Source organism: Manis pentadactyla, chromosome 5 (genome assembly GCF_030020395.1).
Source record: "Manis pentadactyla isolate mManPen7 chromosome 5, mManPen7.hap1, whole genome shotgun sequence".
Classification (NCBI taxonomy): Eukaryota; Metazoa; Chordata; class Mammalia; order Pholidota; family Manidae; genus Manis; species Manis pentadactyla.
This window is the reverse complement of record NC_080023.1, coordinates 63,990,247-64,008,147: the sequence shown is the minus strand read 5'-3', so window position 1 is coordinate 64,008,147 and position 17,901 is coordinate 63,990,247. Positions and strand designations below refer to the sequence as shown.

The following is a 17,901-nucleotide window of genomic DNA, read 5'->3' as shown; positions in this document are numbered from 1 at the left end:
TAAATGAGGCATGAATATACAATGGGGAAAAGATAGTCTCTTCAATAAATGGTGCTGGGCAAACTGGAGAACTACATGCAAGAGAACGAAACTGGATTACTGTCTAAGTCCATACACAAAAGTAAACTCAAAATGGATTAAAGACCTCAATATCAGATACAAAACCATAAAACTCTTAGAAGAAAACATGGGCAAATATCTCTTGAACATTACATGAGGAATTTTTTTCTGTATACGTCTCCCTGGGCAAGGGAAACAAAAGCCAAAATGAACAAGTGGTTCTACATCAAACTTTTTAGCTTTGTACAGCAAAGGACTCCATCAGCAGAACAAACAGGCAATCTACTGCAAGGGAGAATATATTCTTAAATGATTTATCCAATAAGGGGTTAACATCCAAAATATATAAAGAACTCATATACCTCAACACCAAAAAAAAACCCCAATTGAAAAACAGACAGAGGACCTGAACATTTTTCCAAGGAAATACAGATGGCCAACAGGCACATGAAATGATGCTCCACATAACTAATCATCAGGGCAATGCAAATCAAAACCACAATGAGGTCATCATCTCACAGTAGTTAGAATGGCCACTATCAAAAAGACAAGAAATAACAAGTGTTGGTGAGGATGAGGTGAAAAGGGATGCTCCTACACTGTTGGTGGGAATGTCAATTGGTGCAGCCACTGCAGAAAACAATATGGAGGTTCCTCAAAAAACTAAAAATAGAAATACCATTTGACCCAGTAATTCCACTTCTAGGAATCTACCTGAAGGAAACAAAAGACCTGCTTTGAAAAGATATATGCACCCCTATGTTTATTGCCATGTTATTTACAATAGTTAAGATATGGAAGCAACTAAAGTGTCCATCAACAGATGAATGGCTAAAGAAGATAAGTTACATATGCACAATGGAATATTATTCAGCCATAAAAAAGAAAGAAATCCTGCTATTTGCAACATGGGTGGACCTAGAGGGTATTATGCTCAGTGAAATAATCCAGGAGGAGAAAGACAAACACCATATGATTTCATTTACATGTGGACTCTCAAAACAAAATGAACAGCAGTAAATTCAGACACTGAGAAGTGACTGGTGGTGACCATGGGTGAGGGCACAGGGTGAGTGGGTGGGGTGGGTAAGGTGGATTAAGAGGCACAGACTTCAGTTATAATATAAATTGGTCACAGAATGGAAGTGCAGCATGCAGAATATAGTCAATGGTACTGTAACATCTATGTTGCCAGATAGTAACTACACTAGTTACAGTGAGGATTTAATAATGTGTGCAAATGTTGAATCACTGTGTAATATACTTGAAACCAATATAATATTGTATATCAATTATATTCAATAAATAAATAATCCAATTGTTCTTGAGGATATGAAGCAATTTCAACTTTCAGACATTTCTGGTAGGAGTGTAAAATGATATGACCACTTATCCTACTTGGTTGTTTCATATGAAAGTTGTGAGTTACCGTATTACCTAGCAGTTTCATTATTTACCCAAGAGAAATGAAAGCATATGTCCACCAAAAAATATTTATAATAGTTGTTTTAAAGCCTTCGTCTGCTATTTCATTTATTTCTGTAATTTCTGACTTCATTTCTATTGATTGATTTCCTTCTTTGCATTTTCCTTATTTGCATGTCATAATTTTTATTTGGTAGCAGACACCATAAATACTGTGTTTTTAAGATTTGGGATTTTGTTTTCTTAATCTAAAGAGTTGGATTTGGCAGGCAGCTTTTGCCAATCAGCTAGATTCTTTTGAAGTTATTTTTAAACTACATTAGAAGTGGTCTAGAGTAGCCTTTACTCTATAGGTTTTTAATCGTATTCTAAGGCATGCCTCTGGGGTACCTACTGAACGCCCAGGATTTTAGGTGAGGTCTTGCCACTCTAGTGGTCAAATTTCGAATGTCTCTCAGCCATGTATAAACTCTGGGAATTGTTCAACTTCCAGTTTCCCTGTAATGGATTTTGTAGGGCTTTGTCGCATTTCCCTCTATGCATATTACCTTAGCACACAGATTCAGTGAAAACCCCTGCAGATTCCTGGAGCTTCTCTGCACAGCTCCTACATCCCTGGTGCTGTGCCCTACAAACTGAAGCTACTACAGTGCTCCCAAAATCGATCTGTGCCTCCTGTACACAGACTGCCATGCTTTTTTTGGTTACCCCTTCCTGTGCCTGGTCTGGAAAGTGGTTCCAGGCAGAAATGCTGGGGATTTTGTAGAACTCACCTCATTTGTTTCCACTCATTCAGAGAGCACGCACCTGTACTGCCTATTTTCCAATGTCAGAAAGCAGTTGCTCCATATTTTTTTCCAGTTTTCTAGCTATTTGTAGGTAGAGGGCAAGTCCAGTATAAGCTACTTTGTTGTGAGCAGAAAATGGAAGTTGCAATTTTAAAAAAATCTAATTTGAGCTATTTACATGTTGAGGCTCACATAATTTTCCTAGTATTTATGATAATAGCAGTTTCTTGCCACCTTAATTTTAGTTATTTTATTTACATTGCCCGATTAAGTTCTCACAATACTGTCAGTTAAGAAAGTTGACTTTTTTTACTTTTTTTTTTTTGTAGTGTCTTTGTCTAGCTTTGCTATTGGAGTGATGTTGGCCTCATAGAATGAGTTTGGAAGTATTCCCTCCTCCTTACAATTATTTTATAAACAAAAAGCTTGAGCCTTACAAGGCAAGTAAATGCTCAAGGTAACATACTTAGTAAGGGTTTATTTGGGAGTGTGACATCAGCATCAACTATAATACTGAAACTTATCTCTGGGCTTACTTTTCCTTAGATCCATGGTTTAATCTGTATCACCAAACTTTATGATACAGAAAGTTAAAGAGTGAGTCAGCTTAGCCTGGACAAAAATTTTAAGAGTAACTCACTCTTTAACTTTCTAGTTTGAAAAATGCTATTTGTAATTCACTACCATAAATTATTCTTAATTTGAATTTCAAGAGACAACCTATTATCAACATATATCCTACCATACCAAGATACTCCAGAACCTTGCAGAATTTCATTTTTTAGGTACCCCCTCACCCCAAAGCTGTCATGATTCATGCATAACTCTGTACTTGGTATCATCTTTCCTCCTTTTTAAGTCATTTCCCATTATACTATTTTAGCAATCTACCCTAAAGAAGTACTTGCTAATACTTACAAGTCACATTACAACTATGTTTACCAAAATATATTCTAGATAGAAGATCTAAATGTTCTGTCAGTAGGGACAGGTAACATAAGTCTGGTAACATGTATCAGGGTATACTCATATTATGGAATAATACAAAGCATTTTTAAATGTAATAGTCATGGAATAATGTTCCAGATGTTAAGTAAAAACATTTTTAAGTTGCAAAATAAAACATATACAATACTATCTACTTTTAAATATGAAAAAAACCTCTATATGCCAACAGGCAATTAACTGCATAGATATAAGTACATAATTTGTACAAGTATAAAAGAACCACTTGGAGCCACAGGGGAAGCAAGATGGGGAGAATCAAAGTAGTTTTGTTCTGATTGAAACTTTTTATCAAGGGAATCTGTTCATGTGTTTATATTTAACAAAATGAAAGACATTTCTTTCCTCCAAAAGATATATTGGTAATATTTTTTTGCATTCATTCAAAGAATATTTGCTATGTATGTAATATTTTTAGAGTAACAGAGTATTTTGAGTTCAAAGAGATATGTTACTGATTTCATAGGAGACGTTTAATAAATATTGAAGAAATGAACAGGCCTTAAGAGATCTGTCAACCCTTCTGTCATTGCCACTAATTTTGCCTACACATTCGTCCCAGGTGACCTAGTATAATGGGCCTCTGTTGATTTTGTCTACACAGTACCCATTAGCCTTTTGGTAAAGGCACTTCAATATTCCCCTGGGGAATTTCTTCTGCCCTACTGCATGTGCTTTCAGTGAGATTATCAATTCTGCCTTTTCTTGAACAAGGAGTGGGAATATAAACTAAACTAGGACAGACTTTCTCTCCCTAGAATTTTAATCTTGAGTGGAGTGATACAAGGTCAGGAAACAGCTCATTCAGCTTGACAGAAGCTCTGAGGATAGTACCCACTGGTTCTTGCTACTTCAGATCCTTTGAGCTACGCTGCTTTCTATTCTGAGTACCAGCTGTTTGGCTTTTCCTTAGATTCTGTGAACCACTTGTATTCTCAGCATACATTCCTTGTCTGCTTAAGTCAGTAGGTTTCTGTTGACTGTAACTGAATAACACTAACTGATACAGCTAGATGTAAATACACTCAATGAAAAGGTCACTACTTTGCAAGAGTCAACGGCATTTAAGTTTGCTTAACTTTGTGCCACAGTTTACTTCTCTATAAAGTCTATGTTAATCCTAGCTCTACTTCTGGAGCTTCACAGTATAAATATAGTCCATCTTCCAATGTCATATACTTAAAAACTGCTATTATTTATCCCCAAATACTTTCCCAGGAAAATAACTCATGTGTATAACTATTACACACTTAACTAGAAGCACTATAATAGAAAGACAGACAATTTCAAGTGTGACAATGATGTGGAGAAACTGGAACCCTCATGAATTACTGAAGGGAATGTAAAATGGTACAGACACTTTGGAAAGAAGTTTATATAATTTATATTTATATTATTTACTTAGTATTTTTAAACAGACTTTACAAATAATCACTTCCTATAATGTCATCCTAGGGAACAATACCTATAAAATCATGGTCTTTATGTGCTAGCTATATTTTCTTATAATACATTAAAGACACACTTACCTATTAATTTAGAATCTGGTTCACTTACCATCAAAATTCATTTCTTGTGCCACCACATTTCTTGTGGTATACTTATTGCCCTTTGGGAAACACTGGATTATTCTATTTAACTTAAAAATTTGTATAAATTAACTTTTATTATAGTAATTACCAACTTAGGAAATAATATTAAGTTTATGTAACATATGAGGTGAAGTGTTACACCTTTTGTTTAGCAAATACTTAGAAACTGCTTTAGTTGGCACTTTTCAAATGAAAGTGATCACAGAGCTGGAGAAATGGGAACCACCTCCAGAGCTAAGATGTCCCCCTCCCTACTCTGTACCCAACATGACCACAACCATGTTCTTTCAGGGAAAATGGGGACCTTCTCATAGGGAGGACCAAAAAGGAAGTATAACAAAATGTTAAGTGTTTATTTAAGGAGCTATGAGTCAGTGTTTTATTTAAATTCTTCATCATGTTCTTCTTTTCCCTACTTGCCAAATGTATTTAATGTGCTCCTACTTTTTATTAATAAAACCAATACATAAAGCTTTTTGTTCCATTGGGTACCTTCAGGTGAAAATTAAATATTTCAACCTACTCTTTATAACAGTTAAATTTCTAATTGTGTATTTTGATTCAAAAATAAAACTTTAAGATGCCAATTTCTTCCTTATTTTTAAAGTATTGATATTCACATATAACCTTTTGTGGCTAATGTCACTATGAACTCCAAATTCTCAAAGCTGGAAATAGATGTTTTGCCTATTATTTTATGAAAAACAATCCAAAAAACTAAATGCCCTCAATGCCCACAGATCACAAAAACAATGGGTTTGGAACACTGGACCTAAAATCTTGTAATTACAGCTTGACTATCCTTAAAACTCTATAGGTTAAGTAATATGATACATGGGATTTGTTAGATGTTGCATAGCCTAATGGATAAAGCTTACTTCAGATATATAGGATTTGCTTTTAATTACTCTAGCAGTGATGAGGACGAGTTTCAAGGGGGCCAGCAGATGGAAGAATAGATGTAAGTAGAGCAATAGCATAATGTTGATAATTACTGAAGCTGGGTGGTGAATAAACAGGTTTTCATTATTTTTTGCTTTCTGAATATTTAAAAATTTCTACAAAGAGGTTAAAACATAGATAAATTTTTTAATTATCATGCATTATTACAGCGTGACATCTTAAGCAACCTCTGTAATATGCTCAAAATAGAACAAAATGAACAAACAAGAGATCCATTCCAAAACAAAAACAAAGTGTTTATCAATAAGAACACAACTATTTAAGTTGTATGAAAGGTTATTATTGCCACCTACTGGACACTGTGGTAACTGCCTGCTATGAAAACAATCACTACTTAATTGTTTTGGCCATTCAAGGTCAAGCATATGGTTTTTAACAAGATAATGCTAAATAATACCATTAAATTTATGTTTATGTGTATATTCATGTTTGTAATGTTAACTGATAATGTATCACTTCTAACATGTGAATAACATGTGAAATGCCCCCTGTAACAGATATACGGGAACATTTTCATTAGAAAGTACGTTGGTGATCATCTATCTTATGACATCCTTGTTACACAGAAGGTCTCAGATTTTGAACTGTTTTCCATAGGGTTCGAACCCATAATTTAAATTCTATACATGGGGATAAACCAGAAAGCTAGAAACTAGTTCTGGCTCTTCAGTGCAGAATAATTTTTATCTCAGTCTTCTAAAATCTTGACTTCTATTGCAAATTTTACATTTTGTATAATGTGGCTAATTACATAAACCAGTGATTCTCAATTCTGGTGCATCAGAATTACCTGTGGAATTTTAAAATAAACTGATGCTTGTACCAAAGTCAAAGATTTTTATCTAGCCAGGGTTCAAAGAGGCATTAGTAGGTATCAGAGGTTCTCAGTGTGAGCTCTAGACCAGCAACATCATCATCCCCTGGGAACTTGTTAGAAATGTAAATTTTCAAGGTCCACTCCAGATTGATGAGTAGAGCCCAGCAATCTGTACTTACTTTCAAGCTGTCCAGGTGATCTGAATGCAGGCTGAAGTTTGAGCATCACTAGTATCTAATAAAAATTTTTAAGTTTTTACTCTTTTAAATGTAAGATTTAATGTTCTGTTCTCTATGAAAAAAAAGAGTAATACAAAGGAGAAAAATATTTATGCTAAGAATAATGTAGTGCAATTCTACTATTTTTCCAGAAGCATACTATTATAAACATTGAACATTAGTTCTAGATAACCAACAGGAAAAATGATCTAAGGGAAGGGCAGGAAATAATTTATTCATAAGCCAGATAATAAGATCCTGGAATGTTCTTGTCCAGAGCAAGTTTTCCAACCATATTTCCTTGTTCTGGTTTGTTCTAATCAAAAAGGCACTTTTCTGAAACATAATACTTTTAGCCATATGCCTTTTAACCAAGAAATGTCACCTCTAGAAATAGAAAGTAAATTACACTCAAAAGAGTTTCTCCAAAGCACTGTAAATAATAGAGAGGGTGGGGAGGACATAAAAGCAAATTAAATGCCTAACAATTGGGAAATGGTCCCATAAATTAGAACATCAACAGGATGGAATATTTCTCAACCATTAAAGTAATGCTTTTTAAATGAGGTTTTAAATCATGAGGAAATGCTTACTTTATAACATCATGTGTGTGCATGCTCTCTCTCTTCCTCTCTGTCAATTGAAAAAGACAATGGAAAGCACCAAAATATTAGCATTGGTCATCTCTGAGTAGTAGGGAATTATGAGTGATTTTTAATAATATCAGTGTTCCTAAAATTTTCAGTAATAAGAGTATACTTACTATATGAATTAAAAGAAAATCTACAGATACAATAATAAAGCTTCTACACTGTGAATTAGGATCTTCAAATAATGATTCGTCACTAAGCTTTCCAAAGATGGTAACTGGGGGAAACAAGTAGATGCCTTTTTCTCTCCATTCTGCACTATTCTTTTCTTATACTACTCTTTCACAACCCTTTTATTTCTACTCTTCACATCTGCTGTGCCATAACCCCATAGAGATACCAAGAAAACTGAACTGTAATCATTCAAGATTTAAAAATTTAAAACTGTTCAGTTAGTTTAATTTACCTTAGAATATACAAAAAGGAGGCAATAATGGTTAAAAGTATAGGCTTCAAAATCAGACAGATCTAGGTTTGAATCTTAGTTTTCCACTTATGGGACTTCACACAGTTTCAATTTCCTTATCGGTAAAGGGGGAGTACCACTTCCTCAATGAACTGGGGAGGATGAAATGAGAGGTGTGTGTCAAGCATAAGAAAATAGTAGGCATTCAATAAAAGGTAATTGCTGTTACTATCTTGTAGTTAACTGCTGCTACTATTTTGTAGTTAATATCACAGTTGTTTTTGTAAATAGCTTTTAAATTTTAATTTTCCTTTGGGGAAAAATGCTGAATGGGGTACTTTGGTTGTTCATAGTTTGGGACTTCCCAGACCACAACCATTTCAGAAATAATTTGGGAGACCTACATGGAGCTGTCAAAATATTCTTTATAAAGTGGGTGTTATTGAAACCCATTAAAAACTGTATCAGAATAATTTATACTCTTTCATAAAAGAAAAAGCAGCATTTGAATATCCCCTAAAAGTCCAGAAGATAGTCTCAGAGTACAGGAAATCATTCCCAGAAAAGGACAGTTGGCAATTCATGCTAAAATTACCCCCTTTTTTTTTCATTTTGTCACCTATCAGTACATATTTAAGGTGCAATACCAGTTTGCAAATGAGGTTTAAGTATATGAAAGCACTATACACAGTGCCCTATATACTGCAAAGCTTCATAAAAATACACATTGTTATTACAAAAAACGCAAATACCATAAATTGATTCCTAAGAGGAAAAAAGATTTCCTACCCACATTTTAATGGCTTAGTCATTTTCTATATTCATGCTATCTCAAATGACACTCAATTTTTAGAATGAACATTTCTGCTATTTTTTTTTTGGAAAATAGACATATTTGTGATGTCGCTCATGACTCTGCCATTCTCTGTCTTATGGGAATTGAGAATGCTACTTTTCCTTCAAATGGTATGGCTCTCAAGGGAGTTATTAAGCTAGAAATTGATGCTAAAATTACCAGCATATAGAATCTGAATCCTAAGGAAACAATTTAACAGGATTAAAAGAAAGGTTCAGACACAGAGAAAATTTTATTTTCTTATTTTTGAAAGTGTTGTGAGGTTTTCCAGTGTTAAAACTCACTTTCAAGTATGATGATGAAGAAATACGAAAACACCAAATGCAGAAATTAAATGCTTTTATAATTTTTTCTGTTGCTTCTTAATCTTCTGACAATTTCACAAGGCAACACTGTTAGAAAGCTTCTCTGTTACTCTTTGGGCAATAATGGTTCAATCTTCAGTAACAAACCTTCACTTGTTGAACTACGAAGGAAAGCACGTACCACAAAGGGTCCTGGAAACAAAAACAATAATCAACTTCCCTTTTATTCCTTAGTTATCTAGCGAGCAAATAAAAACATACAAGAAACCTTATAGGATTAATGCTATATTTTCACTTGAAAAGTACTAGTATTAATGAACTAATACTTTTAATTGTAAGAAAATATTGTTTCATTTCTAGAGTGTGGATAAACTGTTTCTAGAGTAACAAAGATCTATCCTTGAAATCACACATATTCACTAATAATTCATTTCTCTCTCCTCAAAGATGACCACCTAGAGCTTATTTTATTGCAAAGTCAGCAGTGAAGGGGAGCAGGTGGTTATACGTACATTTGACAATATTCTAAATATTTCTTTACAACATCACAGATGCCATCCCTGTGTTACCAAACAATTAGCAAGATTCCCTAAACATTAAAAAGATTTTCATACAAACAATATTAAGGGACTTCATTTAAATGGTAAAAAGAGACATAGGTAGGTCAAGATGGTACTGTAAGGATACTTTGAATGCACCTCCTCCCATGGACACAATAAAACCAGATAAACAAACCTTTACAAGAAAGGGTAAAAGGGCCCCATCAAGATGAGTAGGAGAGTCAGAGACACATTCTCTCCAGAAACCCCACCACAGGCATGATGACCAACAATCAGGGTGGATCTCAAAAATAAGGAACTTTTTCCCTGAGGAGCAACGGGTTTGTCCTCCACATAAGGCACCCCAATCCTTGGGTCCTGTACAAGAGAGACAAGCCCCCAAAACATTTGGTTTTGAAAACCAACAGGGAAACATGTCCAGGAAACCCACAGAACTGTAGAGAAGGAAGAACATGCTCTTAAAGCGCTCGTGCAGACACACACTCAGGGATACAAAACAAAAGCAGTAGCTTGAAAGGTACCTAGACCATATGTGAAGGAAAACCACTTACTAATTCTAAAGCAACTGCTGGGGATTCAGGATCTTGTCAGGATGCTCTCCAGGGACAGAAGCACTGGTAGGTACTACTTTGGGATCTCATTTTCCTTTGTAATGCCAGGACTGGCAGGCACCATAATTTCCCTCTAGCCTGCTAGCACTTCTGGGCATGCCCCACCCCATCCCACCATGCCACAGCTGCACCACAACTGAGTAAATGCCCTGCCTCACCCAACACAGCTAGTGGATTCATGGAGCCCACACAGGGACATTCCTTGACCACCTGGCTCTGATGTCCATGGGGCTAGAGAAACATAGAGAGTTCTAAACAGGATGAACCCAAAGAGATCCATACCAAGATCTCTTCTGAAACCCATTCATCTCAAACAAAGAGGTAGCTGTTTTGCCTAACACATACAAACAAACACAGAGAATCAGGCAAAATGAGGAGACAGAGGAAAATGTTCCACATAAAAGAGCAAGACAAAACCTAAGAAAAAAATCTTAATGAAACAGAGATAAGTAATCTATCTGATAAAGAATTCAAAGTAATGGTCATAATCATGCTTACTAAACTTGGGAGAAGAAGGGATGAAGGCAGAACTTCAACAAAGAAACAGTAAATAAAAGGAAGTACCAAACAGAAGTCACAGAGCTGATGAATATAATAAGTGAACTGAAAAATACACTAGCTGACTAGATAGAGCAGAAGAAAGTATGAGCAATCTAGAATACAAGACAATGTAACTCACCCAAAGAGAGATCAAAAAGAACAAAGAACTATAAAAAATAAATTTATGTTAAGGAATCTATAAGAAAACATCAAGCAAAATAATACCAGCATTATTTCCAGAGGGAAAGGGGCAGAAAATTTATTTGAAAAAATAATGGCTGAAAACTTTCTTAATCTGGAAAGGAAATAGATATTCAAGTCCAAGAAACCTAGAGAGTTCCAAACAGGATGAACCCAAAGAGATCCATACCAAGACACATTATAATTAAGATGTCGAATGTCGAAAGTTAAAGATAAGGGAAGAATTTAAAAACCGCAAGACAAAAACAACCTGTTGCATACAAGGGAAACCCCATAAAACTAACAGATTTTTCAGCAGAAAATGCAGGCCAAAAGGATTGCCAAGACATATTCACCGTGCTGAAAGGGAAAAAAACTTCAAACCAAGAATATGCTGCCCAGCAAGGTCATAAATCAGAGCAGGAGAGATAAAGAGTTTTCCAGATAAGAAAAAGCTGAAAGAGTTCATGACCACTAAACCAACCTTACAAAAAAAAAAAAATTAGAGACTTCTTTAAGTTAAAAATAAATGGCATTAATTAATAATAAGAAAATATATGAAAGTAAAAATTCATTAGAACATATAGTAAAGGCAGTAGATTAATCACTTCTAGTATGAATCATACTTCTGGTATGAAAGTAAAAAGACAAATGTACTAAAATTAACTAAAACTATAATTAATTACGGGTATAAACAAAAGATGTAAAATATGACATCAGAAACGTAAAACATGGGGGAGAAAATTAAAATGCACGCAATTGAAATGGGTTCAAATTTAACTTGTTACCAAATTAAATAGACTGCTATATACATAAGAAAATATATGTGAGCCTCATGAAACCACAAAGCAAAATCTTACAGCAAATACCCAAAAGAAACTGAGAAAGTAATATAACCATTCACACTAAAAAAGTCATCAAACCAGAAGAAAACAGAAAGATAAGAAAGAAACAGAGAGAAACTATAGAAACAGCCAGGAACAATTAACAAAATGGAGTAAGCACAGATCTACCAGTAATTAAATGTAAATGGACTAAACTCTCCCATCAAAAGACACAGAGTGTGTGAATGTATAAAAATAAACCTTATCTATATACTGCCTATAAGGGACTCATTTCAGATGGAGGACACACATAGACTGAAAGAGAAGGGATAGGAAAAAATATTTCCATGGAAATGGAAACAAAAAGAAAACTAGTATAGCTATATTCATATCAGATAAGTAGTCTTTAAAACAAAGACTGTAATAAAAAACAAAGAAGTGCTTTACATTAACAATAAAAGGGTCAATCTAGAAAAAAGATAAAATAGTTAGAAACATATATGAACCGAACATAGGAGCACCAAAATATATAAAGCAAGTATTAACAGACATAAAGGGAGAACTGATAGAAACAGTAAGGGACTCTGAAACCCCACATATATCAATTATCTGGATAGATCATTCAGATAATCAATAAGGAAATATCAGCCTTAAATGACACATAAACCAGAGAGCCTTAACAGATATATACAGAATATACCATCCAAAAGTGGCAGAATATACATTCTTCTCAAGTGCACATTGAAGATTCTCCAGAATAGATCACACATTAAGCCACAGAACAAGTCTCAATAAGGTCAAGAAGACTGAATTCATATCAAGCATCTTTTCTGACCACAATGGTATGAAACTAGAAATCAATTACAAGAAGAAAATTGGAAAAAACATGACAATGTGAAGATTAAATAACATGCTACTGAACAACCAATGGATCAATTAAGAAATCAAAAGAGAAATTTTAAAAACCTAGAGACAAATGAAAACAGAAGTACAGCATACCAAAATGGAATATGGCAAAAGCAGTTTTAAGAGAGAATACATAGCAATATAGTTCTACCTAAAGAAAAAAAAATCTAAAATACACGACCTAACTTTACACCTAAAGGGAACTAGAAAAAGTACAAATGAAGCCCAAATTTAATAAAAGGCAGGAAATTATAAGAATGGAAATAAATGAAATTGATACTAAAAATACAAGAGAAAAGATCAATGAAACTAAGAGCTGGTTCTTTGAAAAGATAAGCAAAACTAACAAACCGTTAATTACTATCACTAAGAAAAAAAAGGGAGGGCTCAAATAAATAAAATTAGACATGAAAAAGAAGTTACAACTGATACCACAGAAATAAAAGGATCATAAAAGACTTATACTAAAGATAATGTAATGCCAACAAATTAGACAACCTAAAAGAAATGGATCAAGTCTTAGAAATATACAATCTTCCAACACTAAATCAGGAAGAAATAGGAAATGTGAATAACTGATACTAGTAAAGGCGACTTAATCAATAATCAAAAACCTCCCACCAAACAAAAGTCCAAGTCCAGACATCTTCACTGATAAATTCTACCAAACATTCAAAGATTTAATACCTATCCTCAAACTCTAAAAAATTAAAGAGGAGGAATGCCTCAAACTAATTACACAAGGCCAGCATTACTAATACCAAAACCAGACAAAGACACCATAGAAAAATAAAATTACAGGCCAATATCATGACAAACACAGATGCAAAAATCTGCAACAAAATATTAGCAAACCAAATTCAACAATACATCACACACCATGATCAAGTGGGACTTATTCCAGGGATGCAAGCATAGTTCAACATCTACACACCACATTAACAGGATGATAAAAATCATACGACCATGTCAATAGATGCAAAAAAAGCATTTGACATAATTCAACATCCAATTATGATAAAAACTCTCAATAAAGTAGGCACAGAGGGAATGTAACTCAACAAAATAAAGGCCATATATGACAAACCCACAATCAATATCATAATCAATGCTGAAAACCTAAGGCTTTTCCCCTAAGATAAGAAAAAATACATAGTATTCAAATTGGAAAGGAAGAACTAAAACTGTCACTATTTGCAGATGACATGATACTACATATAGAAAACCCTTAAGACTCCACCAAAAATTTATCAGAATAAATGAATTCAGTAAAGTCACAGTATATAAAATATACAAAAATCCATTGCATTTCTATACACTAATAACAAACTACCAGGAAGATAAATCAAAAGAACAATCCCATTTATAACTGCATCATAAAGAATAAAATACCTAGCAATAAATTTAATGAAGGAGGTGAAAGACCTGTACTCTGAAAACTTTAAGACATCAATGAAAGAAGTGGAATAAGACACAAATAAATGGAAAGATATTCCATGCTCATGGATTGGAAAAATAATTATTAAAGTGGCCATACTAATCAATACATACAATAAATACAATCACACAGATTCAAGTGATCCTTATTAAAATTCCATTGCAATTTTTCACAGAACTAGAACAAATACCACTAGAATCTGTATGAAACCACTAAAGACCCCAAACAGCCAAAGCAATCTTGAGAAAGAACAAGGAGGCATCACACTCTCTGATTGCAAACTATACTACAAAGCTATAGTGATCAAAACAGTTTAGTACTGGCACAAAAACAGAAAATAAACCCACACTTCAATGGTCAATTAATCTATGACAAAGGAGGCAAAAATATACAATGGGGAAAAGACAATCTCTCCAATAAATGGTGTTGGGAAAACTAGACAGCCAAATGCAAAAAAAATGAAACTGGACCATTGTCTTACATCATATACAAAAATAAATGTGAAATGGATTGAAGACCAAAATGTAAAACCTAAAACCATAAACCTCCTTTAAAAAAAAAGGCAGTAAACACCTGGACACTGGTCTTAGCAATTTTTGGGGGATCTGTCTCCTCAGGCAAGGGCTAAAAAAAGCAAAGAAAAACAACTGAGACTACATCAAACTAAAAAGCTCTACATGATGAAGGAAACTATCAACTAAATAAAAAACCAACCTATTGAATGGGAGAAGATATCTGTAAGATACATCCAATAAAAGTTTAATGTCCAAAATATATAAAGAACTTGTAAAACTCAACACCAACAGAAAAACAATTTAAAAATGGGCAAGGACCTGAATAGACATTTTTTAAAAGAAGACATACAGACTGGAGGCACTCAAGATGGTAGTGTGAGTAGGGCAGTGGAAATCTCCCCCGAAAACCATATATATTTTAGAAAATACAGCAAATACAACTATTCCTAAAAGAGAGACCAGAACATAAAGGACAACAGCCAGCTACATCTACATTTGCGATAACTCAGCATCTCACGAAAAGGGTAAGATACAAAGCCGTGACCCAGTGGGACCTGAGAACTCCCACCAACCCAGCTCACCTGGGGGAGGAAAAGAATCAGAGTGGGGAGGAAGTGGAAGCACAGGAATACTAAATAACCAGCCCTAGTAATCTGCACCGGGAACACAGACACACATCGCATGGTGTACTGGATATTAGAGAAAGGGAAAAGTAAAATTCGAGATGAAGACTAGGGGTGGCAGGTCCTCACAACTGGCTTGCCTGGGACAAAAGAAAAGCCAGAGCTTTAAAAGTCTTAAAGGGGACTTATCGGGAGGAGCAGAAGATGGCGGTGTGAGTAGAGCAGCGGAAATCTCCTCCCAAAACCACATATATCTATGAAAATAAAACAAAGACAACCCTTCTTAGAATAAAGACCAGAGGACACAGGACAATATCCAGACCCCATCCGCACCTGAGAGAACCCAGCGCCTCGCAAAGGGGGTAAGATACAAGCCCCGGTCCGGCGGGAGCCGAGCACCCATCCCCCCAGCTCCCGGCAGGAGAAGAATAGGCAGAGCGGGAGGGAGACGGAGCACAGGACTGCTGAGCACCCAGCCACAGCCATCCGGGCCAGAGTGCAGGGCCCTGGATACTAGGAAAACAGGGCAGCAAGAACAGTGAGCGGGCTTTTCTTATGTCCTCCGGCGCCTGGCCTCCGGTGCCCGCTCACTGTTCTTGCTGCCCTGTTTTCCTAGTCGCGCGCTTTTCTTATGTCCTGGTATAGGGGAGAGCCTAGTAAACATAATATCCCACCAGCTCCTGGACTTGCCATGGGAATGAGGAAGGAGATATCTAAGCTGGCCTGTGCATACAGTAAAACAAAAAATTGGACTGGATCTATACTGTTGGAACTCAATCAAGAATTAGGAGAAGTGCAAATTGTAGCACTCCAAAATCTTACAACTACAGACTATTTACTGTTAAAAGAACATAAGGGATGTGAACATTCCCCAGGAATGGGTTGTTTTAATTTGTCTGATTTCTCTCAGACTGTTCAAGTTCAGTTGGACAATATCCACCATATCATAGATAAGTTTTCACAAATGCCTAAGGTGCCTAACTGGTTCTCTTGGTTTCACTGAGATAGCTGGTAATTACAGGTATGCTTTGGTTATGTAACTATACTCCTATTATGTTAATGTGTGTGCGCAATTTAAGTAGTAGCTTAAAACCTATACATGCTGAAGTTACTCTACAAGAAGATATGTCAAAGAAATAATCAATCTTCCCATGTGTTCTTCCACCTGCTACTTCTATAGCTTTTCTTCTTCCTTCCTAATTACAACCCTTAAATAGAATTCGTGCCTCATATCAAATTTACCGAGTATCATAATTCTTCCAAGTGGTAAAGATACCTCAAGACAAATGCTGGGCATAGAAGCTACAGGGCATAAATATGCAAAGAAATAAAAAGCTAACCATTTCAAACAATAAGGCTTCTCTCTCACTTACCAACTTTACATTTCCCTGTATGGCCCCAGAAGATGAGTGGTTAGCCAGAGATGGGTAAGATTCCTCAAGGGAGGAACAACCTAAGACAGGCACAGTCGCAGGGGGACCATCAGGTGAGAAATTGGGGATCAACAGAGGTGAGGCTTAGAACCTCACCCCCCCGTTCTGAGAGAAATCTTCTGCATATGTGGATGTTTTATTGCCCTTGTCTAGCTTGGATTAACACATAGTCTACAGGCACACACCTGATCATATACATTTGCTCTCTTACAACACTAAACTATGTTTTCTACCTTTATCTTGTATCTACCTACCACTTCAGCATTTTATTAAAAATAATAATAATAAAGAGAGAAATGTGGTATCCACATATAAATCAAGTATAAAAATCAAATGAGTATTCATATTTGAACTAACTGTTTATAGTTCATAATGCATGAGCAAAACCGAAGGTTTCTGTGATGGCTGCCCTTGGACTGTTCACCATGTAAGAACTTATTCACTATGTAAGAATTTGTTCTCCATGTAAGAACTTGTTTGTTATGCCTCAGAAGATTGGAGACTGACGAAAATTAGGCTTGGAGTGGATTAATGATTGTGCATTGAGCATTGACTCCCCTATACAGAACTTTATTGTTGTTAACAACCATTTGATCAATAAATATGAGAGATGCCCTCACAAAAAAAAAAAAAAGTATACACTTCCAATGGTAAAATAATAAGTAACCGGGATGTAATGAATATAGTCAAGATATTGTAACAGCTTGGTATGGTGATAGCTGGTACCTAGAATTGTCATGTATATAAATGTTGAATCACTATGTTGTACACCTGAAACTAATGTAATGTAATACCGTGTGTCAACTACCCTTCAATAAAAAAATAATTATCAAAAAAAAAAAAAAAAGTCTTAAAGGGACAAGGGTTTAACAAGTGGACAAAATCATCCCAGAACACTCAGCCCAGCAGGCTGGGAATCATGAGGAACTTCAGGCGCCCTAACCCCCTGGGTGGCACTGCAGCTCCAAAGCACCTCATGGTGATAAGCAGCCTGCCGTTCGTTCCCCCACAGTGGAATGGCAAGCAAACTGGCTGATTCGCCATTGCTGTGGAACAGCCAGGGAGCAGCCCTGCCCACAGCAACTTCACAGAGTCTTCTCCCAGCACGCAGCTAACTGAGACAGACCGAGAGGCTACCACCAGCATGCAGCTACCTGGCACAGGCAGAGGAAGCTGGTGCAAGGTT

The 17,901-nt window shown here is 35.5% G+C and overlaps 1 protein-coding gene across 5 annotated transcripts in view; it reads right to left on the bottom strand.

Annotated features, from left to right (window-relative positions):
• The window catches only part of MRPL1 (mitochondrial ribosomal protein L1), a 155,772-nt gene that overhangs the window by 35,346 nt on the left and 102,525 nt on the right, over positions 1-17,901 (bottom strand). For 3 of the 5 annotated variants that reach the window (XR_005031895.2, XM_036920982.2, XM_036920981.2), the window contains one exon: positions 8,994-9,277. The exons of the other annotated variants lie outside the window; for them this stretch is intronic. Coding sequence is in view for 2 of the 3 variants with exons in the window: in XM_036920982.2 (XP_036776877.1) it covers positions 9,192-9,277 (86 nt within the window). In the remaining variant the exon portion in view is untranslated. Of the gene's footprint in view, positions 1-8,993; positions 9,278-17,901 lie in introns of those variants that run through there. 5 annotated transcript variants of the gene reach the window in all.